The sequence below is a fragment of the Echeneis naucrates genome, chromosome 3, assembly GCF_900963305.1.
Source record: "Echeneis naucrates chromosome 3, fEcheNa1.1, whole genome shotgun sequence".
Lineage (NCBI taxonomy): Eukaryota > Metazoa > Chordata > Actinopteri > Carangiformes > Echeneidae > Echeneis > Echeneis naucrates.
In genome coordinates this window covers 8,944,405-8,960,327 of record NC_042513.1, presented here as the reverse complement: position 1 = coordinate 8,960,327, position 15,923 = coordinate 8,944,405, and the positions used below count along the sequence as shown (strand labels likewise).

Below are 15,923 nucleotides of genomic sequence, written 5' to 3'. Positions count from 1 at the left end.
AAAAATTGCACACTCCTTTGGTGGTTTAATGGTTAACACCTTCAGATACGTATGCCTAACTACCTTGTTTCCTTCCTGAAAAACCAATGGCCAGCGAGGTTCCATTGCACTGATACGATCAAATGAATATTTATGGAGATGTAGATCAGCTAAAATACAGCCACTTCTTTTCTCTTGCATTCAGTTGTACATGTTACTCCACGAGAAACAACAGATAGGCTTTAATGTTTTCAGTTCATATTTTATTGAAAAAGGGAATCAACGTAAACAAAAGGATTTCCAAATAATGTCATGGATCACAACACGATTTAAACTTATTGCTTTACTCATACATTCGCGATTTGAAGTCAATGTTATTGAACACCACACAATAATCCAGGGTTTCTCTTATCTTCCACTTGTCTTCAGTAACTTGGCTGAGGCACGAACCTGCGTACCACATTTCTAGTAAATATGACTCCAGATGACCTAGTACTGTAAACCTTTACCATGTCCTTTAGAATAATGAGATCAATGTTGCATTCAGCATCTTTCATATATGTATATACACCAATCCCTCCCAATAAAGGAGCACAACAGTAACCCAACACAAGGCAATCTCTCTAACTTATTAGAAATAACAAGCCTTTTAGGAGTTTTCATACATACTGATCATAATATTACAGCAATATGTTTAAGGCAGACAAAAATAACAGAAAATGTTGGCAAAGATTCATGCAGGGAGTCACCGTTATGACTTCAATAATGTCAGTCATATTTTCAGTCCTCTTTGACTTTCAGTTGGTGTCTAAAAAATAAAAATATATTTCTATACAGCTCTATTAGTCCTTTAGGGTTAGTGTTAAAAAAACACACAGCATCTGGTCTTCAGAGGCCAAAGAAAAATAAAAAGTCCAGCTTTCCCATCTCTTCTCAGAGAACTGTGAGGTCATGACAGGACTTTGACTTCTGCCTAAAGGCCATCTTCTTGTTCTTGCGTGCAACCATGCGGCCCAAGAACCGCTTGGCCTTCTTACCGATGCTCTCTCTGCGCCTGCAGTTAGCCATGCGTCGTGCATTCTCCTCCTTGCTGTCTTTCCTCAAGCGGATCTGTCTGACAATGCCCTCGAACAGATCCTGCACGTTGTGGTGAAGGGATGCAGACGTCTCAATGAATTTACAGTCAAACACCACTGCACAGGCACTTCCCTCTGCAATGCAAAAAAGGGGAAGAAAATTAGAGGGCTTGAGGAGCTGGTATACAATTTAGAAAACATGAAGGTAGACGCTCAAATTATTTTGAGCCTTAAAGTGAGAATTTATGTCTTAAGTAGCCAGAGAGATGATATTTTAGTCCTATTTTGGTAATCATGGAACTTGGTGAGATAGTCTTTGTTTGGAGTTGTTCTTGAATGTCTGCTTGGCCTTAGCTTGAGTAGTCAAGCGAGAAATGTGGCCTGACCCCAGCAAAGCAGGTCAACCTGAACTAGCTCTCTCAGATGTGATCGTGAAAAGGCCTCAAGATTAGATTTTAAACTGCAGATGATTAGGTGTTTTTAAAGTATCTAAAATCCATTCCCCCAGAACATTCCTATCAGCTTAATATGTCCCACGACTGTTTAAACATGCTTAAGTTCAGCGGTAGGTTAGTTAAAGTGACTTACCATCCACAGACACCTCTCTGGATCGCACCAGGTCACTCTTGTTGCCCACGAGGATTATGGGAATGTTCTCTGATTGCCTGGCCCGGCGTAGCTGAATTCGCAGCTCTGACGCCTTCTCAAAGCTTAATTTGTCTGTCACTGAATACACAATGATGTATGCATCTCCCATCCTCATGCACTGTTCCTTCAGCCACTGACTGTTATCCTTCAGAAAAGAAACAGGTACCACATTCAGATGAGCTCACATTTTCCAAATCTAATATTCATGTGTCAGTGCAAGAAGAAATGTGCCCTAAAAGTGAAATGTATCTCACCTGTTCCCAAATGTCGTATAGCACAATGGATGCCTCCTCTTCATCCACCACAATGGATCTGTCATAAGTGTTTCCTGAGGAAGAAAAAAAAAAGGAATATCGTGTCACATTGATAGAGGAGAGATCATCAATCCAAACAGTCATTTGCTCTGAATCTCTGATGTTGCTTCTCTGATCTTGGTACATCTGTTTTCCTCTGTAATCTACACACTGAATAAAAAAGTTAACCACAGCCTGTGATCAAGCCATTTTTGGACTTTCATATTTTCCCATCACAATATTCTATTGGGTGTGTTTCTGATAGCTGTAGGGCAGGACTGGTGTCTCGCTGTAGATGGAAATAGCAATAATCAATGCATGGACACTCTTGCGTGCAAAAATAAGAACACTGTGTTTTCGAATCCATCGGTTTGGCTTCATCACCAGGCTCATGGATGAAAAATATTCTGAATTAGAGAGCTTGGAAGCCCTCGTGTGACTTTTGTTATGACAAAAAAAATCGCATGTAAAATCACAAATGTATCTTTGGAGGTACTTCAAAGGTTAAGGACGGAATTAGAGAGTCATCTAAGTGACTTTTAATATCTCAGAACTGCCTCAATCCCCAAACACAGGTTACAAGCAAAGCCGTGTAATTATGCATTATGCTGGCTAAAATGACCCTAAATGGGCTCAGTTATCCCACAGTTTATGCCTTCACAGACAATGGACATCCTGAGGGCATCTGTCTGTGAGTGGGTTGCCAGGGTGGATGACTCATCCTCAGCATCAGCACCTACCTGCTTCATCGCAGTCGTGACCAACATCCTCAACTCCCCCGAAGACGCGCGCCAGGCTGGACTTGCCGACGCCGTGCTCCCCGAGGAGGACCACCTTGTACAGCTGGGAGTCCGCCTCGCTGCCGGTGGAGATGACTGAGTCGGAGGAGTCGGAGGCGCAGCTGCCCCGGTGCTGCTCGCTGGGAGAGTAGGACGTGCAGCGCAGGAGGTTGGACAGCTCGTCCGTCTGTCCAGTCTGAGGCATCGTCGAGCGCAGATCCCGGTCGTCCACGGGCATGCTCCTCCGGTGGAGATTGGGGAGATTCTTTGGAAACGGCATGCTTCCTCTCCTCTTGTCCATGTTCCGCAGTTTGTCCCCCTTGTTCAATGTCATTGTCCTGATACGGAGGATCTGTGGACAGATGCGCCATGCGTATTTGTAATTTTTGGTTAAACCACACGTGGAAGGCGTAATCGTGAGTGCAGATTAATGTCATCTGGATCTGCATCTGACCGAATATCAACCAAATGTTTGTTGTTTTTTTTATGTTGACCTGAACTGACAACATGAACATTCAACTCTACGTTAAAGAGAAACCAATAAAGCTCAGACAAATATGACATAGACACTCACCCGGTGCTGGGAATTAAATCCAACGATGGCAATCCTATAATCCTTAGTTTTGTGGATTGTTGCCCGAAGAGCAGTTTTGCTTTGGTCTGGTCAGAGTCGCCGCTCAACTTATTTATACAGCAGCAGGAGTGACGTGGCCAGGGATTTGCCCTGAAGAGTCACGTCTCTGCTTATTACAGGGGTGCGTAATGGTAACATCACACAGAGGAGGGGGCGAATGACTGGAAGAGCAGAGGAATCTCCCTTCCGCATCAGCAAATGGAGCTGAGCGCCGAGGGGGCGGCCATGGATGAGTTCTCGAAGAGGGAAAGCCCACTTAAAGCTAAAGTGATATCAATGTTTAATATTCATTTAGAAGGCAGATTTAGAGAGATGGTGGTGGGATATCCTCGCTATGCAAGACATAAATGTGCAAAGGCTGGACCGCATTGATGCTTTTATGGAAATATGATCGCTTGCCTTTGTTTCAATTGATTATTACATTTCGCCTCATGGTCACGGTCAGCCAAGAGGAGTCCTACAGTATGCTGCCCTCCTGTCACGATGATTTCATTCAAATTCAAATTTCATTCTCAATGCACAAATGAAATTCAGGTCTATACGCTGTGACTGGTGAAAAAAAGGATACGTGTAAATAAATGTTTGTGTGTGTGTGTGTGTGTAAATGTATACTTTATATATGTGTGTGTACATAAATGAATTAATGCAATACAAAAATAAAATACTTCAATTTGATAGTGAAAATGTCACATGCACATCAAAATTTTATGCATAGTGACATTCATTTATCATTCATCACCAGTTTTCCAGCCACTACATTGCTGTTTGAGAAATTGAAGGCAGTGCTGAAGGTATAAGATCATGTAGGTTTTTGCTTGCATTTGCAGTTGTAATCCTGCTGAGCTGACAGTCCTGACCTGACATAATGTTCAAGTTTACTGATCTATGCCATAGCTGAAAAATGTTGAAATGCTCTCGATTTAGTCTGTAAATGAATAAAAGGATTTTTAAAGGACTTGTAAAGTCGACCTCTAAGAACTCATGGCTTTAGGCCAGTTTCCTCTGCATTGCTTCCAATTATTGTTTTACTGTGAGTCCAGGATATTTTACATTTATTTTCTTCTTCACAGTGTGGCCGATAACATTCAGAAGGATGCTCTCACCAGGCATATTTTAATTTCCCGGTGTTCATCATTGACATGCATGGTGTGTTGCTGCCCCCTGGTGGTTTTAGTTGATAGATTTCATTTGAATTTTTCCACATTCATTGCCCAGGTGTTAGAGGAGTTGTCAAGCATTTAATACCTTCCTGTATCTGCTTTGTCCCTAGAGGGAACTGTGTACGGGTTTATGTATAAACCTAGTTTATTTAAATAAACAAGTAAATAAATATGAGCCTCTCTCTATATAGATAGATTGATGGATAAAAACATTTCATTAAATTTGACCTACCAAAACCAATTATATTTATTGTTCCTCTTAAGAGAAGGGATTTTTTGTGTATTTTCTTTCTAGAACTTCTGAGAGTAAATTTACATTAATTTAATGAAAATCGAGCACACATTAGATTTATTTGATTCTGTATTTGGAAAGCTTTCTTCACTTCACATTCAGTTAAACCATCCAAATGTGTTCTTAAACTTACTGAACGTGCAACAACTCTGACCAAAAGTATATCAGGTATTTCACCAGTTAAAGTGAGGGAGGAGATGGTACAAAGTCCTAAAAGCATAAAGACTAGCGACAGAAAATGTTTACAAACTGTGATATCTTTCAGAGTTACCTGTTTAGTCTTTGGTTGGAGCAGACTTGAAGAAAGGCTTGTTTGCTACAGGGCTTATATAAATCAACAAAACATGCAAGGGAAAAATCAAGTTTAGGATGCAAATGTAGTGTGCACACTGACATTATATCACTTTGTTCATTTTACCACTAGAGAGCAGTAAGCAATAAAACCCGGAAGGAAACCGAAGAGCAACCCTTTTTAAATGTGCCACTGCGCATGCGTAGACCTCTTGGGCTTCGACCTCTACAGCTACACGGTGAGAGCAGACCTTCTCCGGCTTTAACTGTGATTCAGTGTGCTATTGTTGACCTAACCTGGACATTTCCGTATAACGGGCTCACTTTGAAGCTTTAGTCGGGACCATTTAACCGCCCAGCTCCGCGGGTTTGTCCTCGGCTTCTGTATTTTAGCGCCATTGCTCGGTTTGCAGCTAAAGTTGACCTTATTCCTGTATGACCATTTCACTTTGAGCGGGGAATCGAACCTGTGGCTGGTTTTGTTAACATGCATCACACTTTGTTGCATGTGTTTCTTTTCTGCAGACGTCCGACTCCGAACCGGTTCCTGTGGTCGACCACACCGATCTGTCCCATCGTGATGTATGCCTGCGCTAAATTCGTCTCCACGCCCTGTTTGGTGAGTTTCATCGAATGAATGAATGAATGAATGAATAAATACATGGACTTTACGATAACTAACCTCGGGATAATCTGCAGAAGTCAGTTTTGATGCAGCCTGCTAACACCGGTGTTAGCTGTGTGGCCTGTTTGACCCTCAGTCAGCTGGTGCTCCCACCTGCAAGGACGTCCTGTAGTCATGAACATTATCAGGACAAACCTTTACAAATGAATGTGTACTCATATCAGATAAATTATATGGTTTAATACCTTTAGTTAGAGACGTTGGAAAAAATAGATGCATTATCGATCCGCTTATTATATTCTCAACTAATCCCCAGAATGTGTTCTGAGATATTGCTTAAGGCCCAAAGTGACAACTTTTTTTTTTAGAGATTAGATTTTTAAATAAATAATTTAATTTAGAGTGACAGCAGCTAAGCAGCACACATCTGGTATTTGTTTTATAAATGACTTGCCAACTTCAGATTAGTTGCCACAAATATTCTGTAAAACCACCGGTTGTTTCAAATGTACTTGTTTATGCTGTTGGGTAGTTTAATTTCTGTTAGAGGATCACACATCTGTGCCCTTTGTATGCAAAAAGTAACGAACCACAGATAAATGCAGTGGGGTAAAAATGCACCAGCATGTTTCCTTCTGAAATGAAACAGAGTAGAAGGAAAAAGTTGCATGAGAAGACTGCAGTAAGATTCATTTAAGTCAAGGGCTGAGTGAATGTCATTTTCATCCCAGCCCTCCAGGGTGATTGTCACAGTAGGTGAAATTGCACGTTTTATGCTCTTGAGTAAACGAAAATGAGATGTGTTCATGGCTAACTTAAAACTTTACAGACACATGTCAGTTAATCATCTTACCTGGGCCATATTTAACATGCCTTGCTTGTTTTATATTGCAGGTCCGTGCTGGATCCAAGGCACTCTACAGACCCCTCTCAGCAGCAGTGTTAGATGCCAGGAAAGCAGAGGTAAGAACAAACTTATTGAAACTCTATCAACATTCGTTGATCTTTCCATTATTATATATTAATTAAACATTATTATTACCCAAGGCTGCATGTTATACTATTGTTTAAAAGCGAGTAGCCAACAAACTCAAAAATTGCTCCAACTCGTTTTCACAAACAGAACTGAGATGAGGACAGGATTAGAAAGCAAAACGTGGCATGCCTTACTTTAAATGTTTAAATGTTAATTTGAGTCTGATGGGTTTTAGGGTACATGTTAGCTGCACTTAGGTTGTCATTGTTATAACAAATATAAATTGGTTGGTTGGACACACATTACAATTATGCATTAACACAGTCCTAAAAGAGGACCCGGTCTGTCATACCATAACAGCTGCAAGGCTTCCGGTCATTCACTTCAAAATAAGAGCAGTGCAACAGATCTTCTGATTGTCAGATAGTCAATGTGAAAAAAGGGAACAAACAGTTGAACCTTCATATTGAACAGTCAAATCTGATTTGACTGACAAAATTTCAGCAAAAAAAATGGCAATAGGAAATTCTTAAAAATAATTGCGATGATATGAATATGTGTAATGTAAGCAATGATTAGTTTTAGATGTAAGCTTCTCTAAATGATGAATAAAAAGGGTGCAACTTTGTGAGCCTGTACAGTTGTTTTTTTTTTTTTTTTTTGGTTTGTTTGTTTGTTTGTGTTTGTCTTTTTTAATTAACTTAAGTCAATTTCTGTATTTCAGACTGCTTCCCTCCTGGCCCCACAGAGCATTGCAGCCTCCCAGCAGCAGCTGGTCATGCGGGGCTTTCAGACCAGCGCTGTGAGCCGCGACATCGACACTGCTGCCAAGTTCATCGGAGCAGGAGCTGCCACTGTGGGAGTGGCTGGTTCTGGTGCTGGAATTGGAACCGTATTCGGTAGCCTCATTATTGGATATGCCAGGTATATTGACCAGATCATCTGTGATTTTAGGACGTTTTCAAATCTCCACCAACGAGAGAATAAAACTTTCCAGACTTGTTTGTCTGGGCAAGCTACAATTTCATACAATCTTATGTTATTTAATAAATAATGATTTGGTCAAGTATGGGGACTAATTTATCATCGGCCTGGCCAATATTGGCTCTGAAATTTAGCAGTCATTATTTTTAAGATATTATTGCTTTAACCATTTTAATAATTTATATCTGGGCTACATTGACTCTGATGCAGTAGCACACCACAGAACCCTCTGACTGGATACATGTTAATAGTATTAGGCTAGTATTAGCCTGCTTTGTATGGATGGACATTAACTCCCATTAGTGAACAGAATTGAGGGTCAAAGAAAAGAGAAACATAATTGAAGCGCAAAATGCCAGAATCCTCCACAATGAAGTTACAAAAACAATCTCAATTTTGTGTTGAGATATTTAATTTATTAATCCAAGACACCACACGAGAGAGAAAGAATCTAGAACCATCTGCATAGACTGAGTAACAAGTTCATCTCAATCAACTTATAACTCAACGAGAAAATAGCAGGAACACAGGTGAGTGACTGAGCAGAACCTGTGTAAAATTAAAAGAACTGCAGGTATTTAGTCAATGTGAAATTAGCAAAACATAACAACTAACTGTGATGAGAGTGAGCAGCTATCCATTTGTATGTTTATGTGGGCATGAAACTAAATACACGTTCTTCGTGTTAAAACCTTTCTACCATCTTGTCTGAGCTGCCATTATCTTTGTCCACAGGAACCCATCACTGAAGCAGCAGCTGTTCTCTTACGCCATCTTGGGTTTTGCTCTGTCTGAAGCTATGGGTCTCTTCTGTCTGATGGTTGCGTTCCTTATTCTGTTCGCCATGTAAACAAGTTTGGCATTCACTGTAAAGGGACACAATACACTGTTAATGAAAATTACTAGTTTGAGATGTACTTAAATGGTACAATGATCTCAATCTGTTGTGTTGGTCATGATTGTGCATCAGTGTGAGCATACTGATGTATGAAACTGGCCAATACAAATTCTTTTAAATGGTGAATTTGTCATTATACTGTATATTCAATCTAATGTTTTTGTTAAAAAAACATGACCAGTAACAGAAGTAAACTCTCTATAATTCAGTTCTGTGTGTATCTTTCTTTATTTTTATTTTTCTAGCTTTGACCTGGCACATTCAACATTTCCAGATAAATATGTAGATATAGTACAGTAAGTTATTTAAAATAAATCAATAAACCAACTTAAAAAAAGGAGGGAAACATGATTTTACTGTCATTGAGTAGCAGCTTGTATAAGCAGGGTCCTGTTTCCAGTCTGGAGGTAGAAAGGCAGGACCCAAACTGGGTTTGAGTCCTGAGGCCTGTATCACGAAGCTGGATTAACATACCCGGGATTTATTTTAGTTATCTAGCACCAATTATCCAAACATCTGTAATCCTGATGAGCGATCTCAGGAAGCCGGTTGTCCACTAGCTAATTACAAGCAGATATTCGCATTTACATCAGTGCGCGTTCGCATAAAAAGGGGCGGGGCTTGCTGCACACGACCAATCGGACCATAGAGAAGACGGAACGAGCTGCAGATTTTATTATGAAGGAGCAAACTAAAATTTTAACTAGTGCTGTCAAGCGATTTATTTCTATCTGATTAATCTCAGGGGTAGCTGTGGAGTAATCATGATTAATCACCATTGGTGATCATATATGATCAAGAGATTACAATTTTTGCCCATGTATTGTTATAACAGAAGGATCAACATGAAACGGATGTGATTAACAAACGTTTTTATTTTATTTTATTTATGACCAATCCAAATGAAAAGCCATTGCTTGTTTGTTCAGTAAATATATAATGGATGAATCCTTTATTTACTAGTTCTTTGGGCCGTTCTCACTAGTGTATTTCGGCTGCAGTCAAATAAAATTACTTTATGAACTTGCCTTTTAGATTTATTTCAAATCAAAAGAATTGTAATAGGCCTGAGAGATTATGATGTTCACTCGCTTTATATATGAAATATAAATATTCATTTTTGACTGGTCCCAGGCTTGTTGATGTCTGTGGAGCAAGGCGGGCCCGGCAGAAAGAGTATTAGACTGAGTTCAATAGTATACAGTAGGTAAGTTTTCTTTTCCTTTTTATTTCTTTAAGAAAAGAGAAATATATATCGATATGAATCACGTCCTACGTACTCCAATACGATAGATGGCGGCACGCACCAAAAAAAAAAAAAAAAAAAACACAAGGAGGAAGAAGAAGCAGGAGGAGGAGGAAGATAAGGGAAAAGGGAAAATGGTGGCAGGCTCTTCCACGTAGCTAACTCGGTAAACAGAGAGCGAATTGGCATTATGAAGCCATTACGACACTCATTGTATAATCGGCAACTTGTGTTTAGTGGCCAGTTTCTGTGGACGGTCCATTAAACATTGACCTGACGTTAAAACGTGATGTTAGATACACGATAGATAGCTAACTGTTTATTTCCCCCAACTCTGGGGAGAGTCTCAACGTGTGTTGTTTTCTAGTCCAACAACAGCCTTGAAGTTAGCTTTCAAGACAAACATATAATTAAATATCCTAGTGTGTTTCCACGACTGTCTGATGAATAACCGTGTGTCCCTTTTTCTCCCAGGTCCGTTAATAGCTTGTTGAACAATGAGCCAGTCAGGATGGGGCAGACCGTGTGTTTATGTTCCCGTGGCTCCATCACCATCGACAACAAAAAATATTACTTCATCCAGAAACTAGACGAAGGGTAAGATGGGATGTTTGTATGTTCTCTGCTAAACGTGTCCAATCCCGTTAACCAATGCAAATGTAGTCCTACATGCTAAATGATGCTTTGACTTATTGCTCTGAACTCCATTATTGTCCATAACCTTCTGCGTTGTGCCCACCTGTGACTGAAATTCATTTCTAAGTATATCTATGAGTCAATCTAACAAATCCATATATACTTAGACTGTATCTTTGACAATCATTTTTTATCAAATGACTGCGTCATCGGTGACAAATTGTATTGGTGGCTGAGAAGCACATACAGACTTGGAAAACAGGAACGTATTTAGAGAATTGATTCACTATTGGTATTGGTCTTTTCCTTTTCGGCAATATCTAAAATGTGGAATGTCGCCAGCGATATCTTTTATAGCCTGATGTAGACCAATGCACTCTGAACTCTCCTTGTCTTCTCTTCAGCGGGTTCAGTTATGTTGATCTGGTAGAAGGCGTTAAAGATGGGCGCTTCTATGCCCTGAAGAGGATCTTGTGCCATGATCGTGAAGGTCGCCAAGAGGCTCAGACAGAAGTGGAGATGCATCAAATGTTTAATCACCCTAACATCTTGAGCCTGGTTGCACATACCTTTGTCGACCGAGGAGGCAAGAGTGAAGCCTGGTTGCTTCTTCCATATATTAGTGTGAGTTGGTGCAGCCATTAATGTGACGAGAATAACTTTAAGAAGAATTTGGCTTCTTCCTCTGATATGCTGGTGTATTTGTGTTAACAGAAGGGTAGTCTGTGGTCTGTTCTGGAGAAGCTAAGAGACAAAGGGAGCTCAATGCCAGAAAAACTGATTTTGCAAATTTTCCATGGCATCTGCTCTGGACTGAAATCCATTCATGAGAAAGGCTATGCACACAGGTGAGCATTCCCACGTACACATAATAAACATTTACTTGCAGGCTGTAGTTGATCGCTATAATCTTAAATGGAAGCCAATGCATAATGATGGAATTGTTTGTTTTCCATGGGTTCACCCAAACAATTTTTTTTAACTTGTATTGACTGCACTCTGTGAACTTCAGTGGTTTTGGTTGCATTGTTGAAGACGTGCTGTTTGGTTTGAAAGTTCCATTTTATAGTGGATGCACTGCACAATATTGTGGTTTTTATACAACCTGAAACATTCCCACGTTTGACATTTTCCACCTTTTCCTCTTATTTTTTTTTCCGAAATTTTATATATATATATATATATGTTGGTGTATAAGTTTGTGACCTTCAGTTTGTATCATTTTAAAATGAATGCGTACTATAAAGAAATCTTGCCAGTGGGCACTTAATACAGGACACCCACTCAGGATTAGTTCAGGATACTGTGTTAGAGTTGATATCCCAATAAAGGTTTCTTACAAAGTGTGGTTTATTTGTCAGGTTGTAAAATACATTTACAGTGTATTGTAAACAACATTTCACATAAAAAAATAAATCCAAATGGTTAGGAACAGTAATGCGAGGCCCATCAATGAGATCCTTTTTACAGGACCAGGTCATTTAATATTCATGTGATCATTTACTCACTTTTGCCAATGTCTGCTGTGTCTGCTATGATTTCACAGAGATCTGAAGCCTACAAATGTGCTTCTTGATGAAGATGACAGGCCAGTTCTGATGGATCTGGGCTCTATGAATCGTGCCAGGATTGAAGTAAGGGTCCAGGGACTATGTTTTGTTTTTTTTTTGTTTTTTTTCTCCTTTGTCTCTTTCTTTCTTTATATATGATTTTGTCACTGCTCTGTGTTGTGAAAGCCTATGCTTCTGAATTTTATGTCCTCTAAATGAATTTTACCCTGTGAAAAGTCTGAACAAAATGTAACTTACAGGTTAGAGGTACCAGAGAAGCCATGACTGTACAGGACTGGGCAGCCCAGCGTTGCACCATTTCTTACAGAGCTCCTGAACTTTTCAGTGTAGAGAGCCATTGCATTATAGATGAGCGCACAGACATCTGGGTAAAGCCTTTTATTCTTCATCCCCTTTGCCTTATACATGTTGTGTATCTTGTTTTCTTTTGTTATTGTTAACCATTCACTGGCTACTTTTTCTCATTCCTCTCTCTTTATCATCTTGTCTTCCCATACTCTAGTCACTTGGCTGTGTGCTTTACTGCATGATGATGCTGGAGGGGCCATATGACTTGGTATTTCAGAAGGGAGACAGTGTTGCCCTTGCTGTTCAGAATCCAGTTGCTATCCCACAGTCTTGCAGGTCAGTCTTGAGACAATTTCATCAAGTTTCATCAAGATCTTCATGATCTACTCTGATTTGCTCTGCAAATGGAGACGTTAAAGTGTCTTTTTCACATTTATTAAATTTTAAACATTTATCCATGCTTAGATGGAATTGTTCCATAAAAGTTACAAAAATAAAAGTGTCTATAAAAAACAAAATAAAATAAAGTGTTGCAGACTGAAGCTCGTGTCAAGCTCTGTCTTCCCGGGCATTTGGTAAATAGGGCCCTATAAAATCCGTGATCATGAAAAAAGTTAATTCATTATAAACATGGAACAACATGGAACTGGCCAACATTTTACATAAACGTTCCCCCCCACCCCACCCACAATATAAAGTAAATAAATACATAAATGAATGAACGAACGAACAAATGAATGTGGTGACTTGAGCGTAGTGGGTGCAGTAGGGGCACCTGCACATGTCTAGGTTAATTCTGTGACTTGATGTAAATGTACGTGGTGACCTGAGCAGCATGGTGGCGTAGTGGTTAATGCTGTCACCCCACAATAAAAAGGGCGCGGTTTGATTCCCGGCCAGAGTAATAGACTGGGCTACAGCAAGGAACGGGGACCCCCCCCCCCCCCCAGCTCTGACACCGGTGACAGCACCCCTCCAGAGAGTGAAGACTAGACCAGAGACCGGACCCTCCAGAGACTAGTCTAAGTCTGGTCTACATATCTAAGTTAATTGGTGAGGAGTAATGGACTGGGCTACAGCAAGGAACGGTGACCCCCCAGCTCCTAGAACAGACCAGACTAGACCAGAGACTGGACCTCCAGAGAATAGACCAGAACCCTTGTTTTGATGCTTACCACGCATGCATATATTTCAGAACCGGCTCTGTGGTGACGTCAGGATGTCCTGCATACAAAATAGAGTCAGACAGCCTGTGGATGTTTTGTTTTGTTTTTTCAATCGATTTTGGGACAATTTAAATCGATTCTGAATCATAGTAAATGAAAATTGCGATTCTTACACAAATCAATTTTTTGTCTTGCAATTGTTGTCCAAACTATAGAATGAAGTTGAGACTGCAATGTGTTACATGAATGTGTTATTTCTTTTAAGTTGTTGAATTTGTGTAAAACAAACACAATTCAAGTAAAGAGTGATAATTGAATTTGTTCTTCTGACCCGATTGTGCTAAAGGTCAGTTATGTTTGTAGAAGTAAATGTGGATCACATTTAGTTTGTCCTAATTTGGTGTCTGTCTTGTGCTCAGTTATTCAGAGGGCCTGCAGATGCTGCTGAGCTCCATAATGGTGTCTAACCCTCGAGAGAGACCAAACATCAACTGGGTTCTTGACCAGGTACAGGACCTGCAGAGTCGCAGCCCCAACACACACATCAACATGGTCTGACCTTGCACAGTGCACTGGATGTTTTGGACAAAAAAAATGGACATTTTCTCTTTCAGACCTGAAAATACTTCTTTTATTTATTAATGTAATAGCCTATGGATAGACTTTCACACAGCTTGATGACCTTGGCAACAATATCCACTTTTAGTATGACTAATCTGATCCAGCCTGCAAACCATATTGGACTCTCGGATTCCTTATAGACTTACAGAATGATCAGAAGAATTTGAAAGGGCTTAAGTGTAGTTTGACCCTGCATTGGGAGGATTTTGGCGAGGGTCAAACATGCCTTCAAACAACAAAGTGACTTAACCCTGTAATCTTAAAGGGGCAGTGGAGCATTATGAAAAATACACATTTTCACATTCTCTGCTCATTACACAAGAAAATAAATGAAACTCTCATGTCAGCGCATTTATCTAAAGGCAGCCCACTAGTTTAACATAAAGACTGGAATGGAGGGGCATCTGACTGTAGATATAGGTTTTGATAAGAAGGGTCATAATAAACCTGCTTTTTTAACCCACTGGTGAATCAAACTACCTGAGTTCAATACATATCAGATTACATTCACTTATTAGAAAAAATATGGTCTGATTCCCTTTACCTTTGATTTCAATCCCTGACTTTTGTGTGTGCCACACGTTATAGTAGAATTTGTGAAATCCTCATTGTGTTACTTAGCCTTTAGCTTTTTTCATACGACTCTCCCTGGAAAAGCTAACAGGCTGAGCTTTCTTCTCCTGTAGTGCTGCATTTGAACACACAGAGGTGCTCCAGCATCACAGTCTCACTCTTATTTCCCATACAGATGTTGTGATTGACCATATTTCTGTCTGTACTCTTAGTTGTGAATGGGTTCTTTGTAAAACATAGAAAAAAGATCTGCCTACAGAAAAAGGGGGAAAAAAATCAAGGACAAAGGTCAGGTGATATATTTCACACATAATCAATAGAACATTAATTTAAGAAATGTTTTTTATGAACTGTAAGCTGAAGTCATTGTTCTATTTACTATTGCGATGTTGCCTTTTTTACTTCACTTCTCAGTATAGTTTTTGAATGCTTTTTTCCATTCCGGCTATTCTTATATATATATATATATATATATATATATATATAAGGTTTCCTGTCATTTCCTGGCAAAACATTATCTGACATTTTAGTTCTCAGGGTTCACCCACATCTCACAGTCCGAAGATCTGTCTGACTAGACATAACAATACATTTAAAACTATTATTTGAGCAACTAAAACTGTAGGTATTTAAGGTACGGTTAATAATGTTTTGACTCTGTAATGCTGTGATGTGGGACCATATTAAAACTGAGAGATTCTTGATGGTTAACACAAACAGTTATTTGTTTGAAAGGTAATTGTCATACAGTTTTAAAATATTATCTTTTAATGTCAAGTTTGGGTTCATCAAATGCTAATGAATTTTTGTGTACTGTTGATGGTGAACTAATGCAGGTAAACCAAGGAACTTGATTATGGAGTGTTCTGTTGAAACTATTTCTCATCATGTTTTCTGCACAGGAATGGATAAATAAACATCAAATAAGAATCACACAGCCTGAAATACAAAACATAAAAAGTTTTGGCTTGTTTTTTTCCCCCCCTCTCCTTCCCCCTTTGGCTTTTTCCCCTATTTGGGGTCACTACAGCAAATCAGCTCTGTCACTTACCTGTTCAATTTGGCCGAAGTTTTTAGTGCTAGAAGTCATTTGTGCCCCCACCTTCCCTAATTATCCAGGGACTGAGGTTTGAACCTGGGGCCTCTGCCTGCAAAGCATGCATTCTACCGCCTACCATTCTATCTTC

The 15,923-nt window shown here is 39.7% G+C and overlaps 3 protein-coding genes across 5 annotated transcripts; 2 read left to right on the top strand and 1 right to left on the bottom strand.

The window, feature by feature from the left end:
- Nucleotides 1–245: 245 nt before the first annotated feature.
- On the bottom strand, nucleotides 246–3,485 carry rrad (Ras-related associated with diabetes). Its single transcript, XM_029497644.1, has 5 exons — nucleotides 3,350–3,485; nucleotides 2,737–3,127; nucleotides 1,958–2,031; nucleotides 1,644–1,848; nucleotides 246–1,190 (listed from the first exon to the last, which is right to left on the bottom strand). Exons 2-5 carry the CDS (start codon nucleotides 3,107–3,109, stop codon nucleotides 913–915), a joined length of 930 nt encoding a protein of 309 aa, XP_029353504.1. The 5' UTR covers nucleotides 3,110–3,127; nucleotides 3,350–3,485; the 3' UTR covers nucleotides 246–912.
- Nucleotides 428–8,843, top strand: LOC115040696 (ATP synthase F(0) complex subunit C3, mitochondrial-like). Of its 3 annotated transcripts, none has more exons than XM_029497647.1 (5): nucleotides 428–437; nucleotides 5,722–5,771; nucleotides 6,672–6,740; nucleotides 7,478–7,677; nucleotides 8,473–8,843. In XM_029497647.1, the coding sequence occupies exons 2-5, from the start codon at nucleotides 5,733–5,735 to the stop codon at nucleotides 8,585–8,587; spliced, it is 423 nt and encodes a 140-aa protein (XP_029353507.1). In that variant the 5' UTR covers nucleotides 428–437; nucleotides 5,722–5,732; the 3' UTR covers nucleotides 8,588–8,843. The 3 variants fall into 3 exon arrangements, with proteins under 3 accessions (XP_029353507.1, XP_029353505.1, XP_029353506.1); XM_029497645.1 differs by lacking the exon at nucleotides 428–437 and adding an exon at nucleotides 5,339–5,391 and having other exon boundaries at nucleotides 5,678–5,771; XM_029497646.1 differs by lacking the exon at nucleotides 428–437 and adding an exon at nucleotides 5,377–5,519 and having other exon boundaries at nucleotides 5,678–5,771.
- A 1,141-nt stretch (nucleotides 8,844–9,984) lies between these two features.
- stk16 (serine/threonine kinase 16) lies at nucleotides 9,985–15,676 on the top strand. The gene is made up of 8 exons (XM_029498427.1): nucleotides 9,985–10,047; nucleotides 10,356–10,478; nucleotides 10,922–11,141; nucleotides 11,232–11,365; nucleotides 12,064–12,151; nucleotides 12,328–12,456; nucleotides 12,591–12,712; nucleotides 13,962–15,676. The coding sequence occupies exons 2-8, from the start codon at nucleotides 10,393–10,395 to the stop codon at nucleotides 14,098–14,100; spliced, it is 918 nt and encodes a 305-aa protein (XP_029354287.1). The 5' UTR covers nucleotides 9,985–10,047; nucleotides 10,356–10,392; the 3' UTR covers nucleotides 14,101–15,676.
- The last annotated feature ends 247 nt before the right edge of the window (nucleotides 15,677–15,923 follow it).

Coding starts and splice junctions, on each gene's coding strand:
- rrad (XM_029497644.1), bottom strand. CDS start 3,109: ATGACATTGAACAAGGGGGACAAACTGCGGAACATGGACAAGAGGAGA. Junction 2,032..2,736: donor TCACGACTGCGATGAAGCAG/GTAGGTGCTGAT, acceptor TTTCTTCCTCAG/GAAACACTTATGACAGATCC. Junction 1,849..1,957: donor TATACGACATTTGGGAACAG/GTGAGATACATT, acceptor TCTTTTCTGAAG/GATAACAGTCAGTGGCTGAA.
- LOC115040696 (XM_029497647.1), top strand. CDS start 5,733: ATGTATGCCTGCGCTAAATTCGTCTCCACGCCCTGTTTG. Junction 5,772..6,671: donor TCGTCTCCACGCCCTGTTTG/GTGAGTTTCATC, acceptor TTTATATTGCAG/GTCCGTGCTGGATCCAAGGC. Junction 7,678..8,472: donor CTCATTATTGGATATGCCAG/GTATATTGACCA, acceptor CTTTGTCCACAG/GAACCCATCACTGAAGCAGC.
- stk16 (XM_029498427.1), top strand. CDS start 10,393: ATGGGGCAGACCGTGTGTTTATGTTCCCGTGGCTCCATCACCATCGAC. Junction 11,366..12,063: donor GAGAAAGGCTATGCACACAG/GTGAGCATTCCC, acceptor ATGATTTCACAG/AGATCTGAAGCCTACAAATG. Junction 12,713..13,961: donor GCTATCCCACAGTCTTGCAG/GTCAGTCTTGAG, acceptor TCTTGTGCTCAG/TTATTCAGAGGGCCTGCAGA.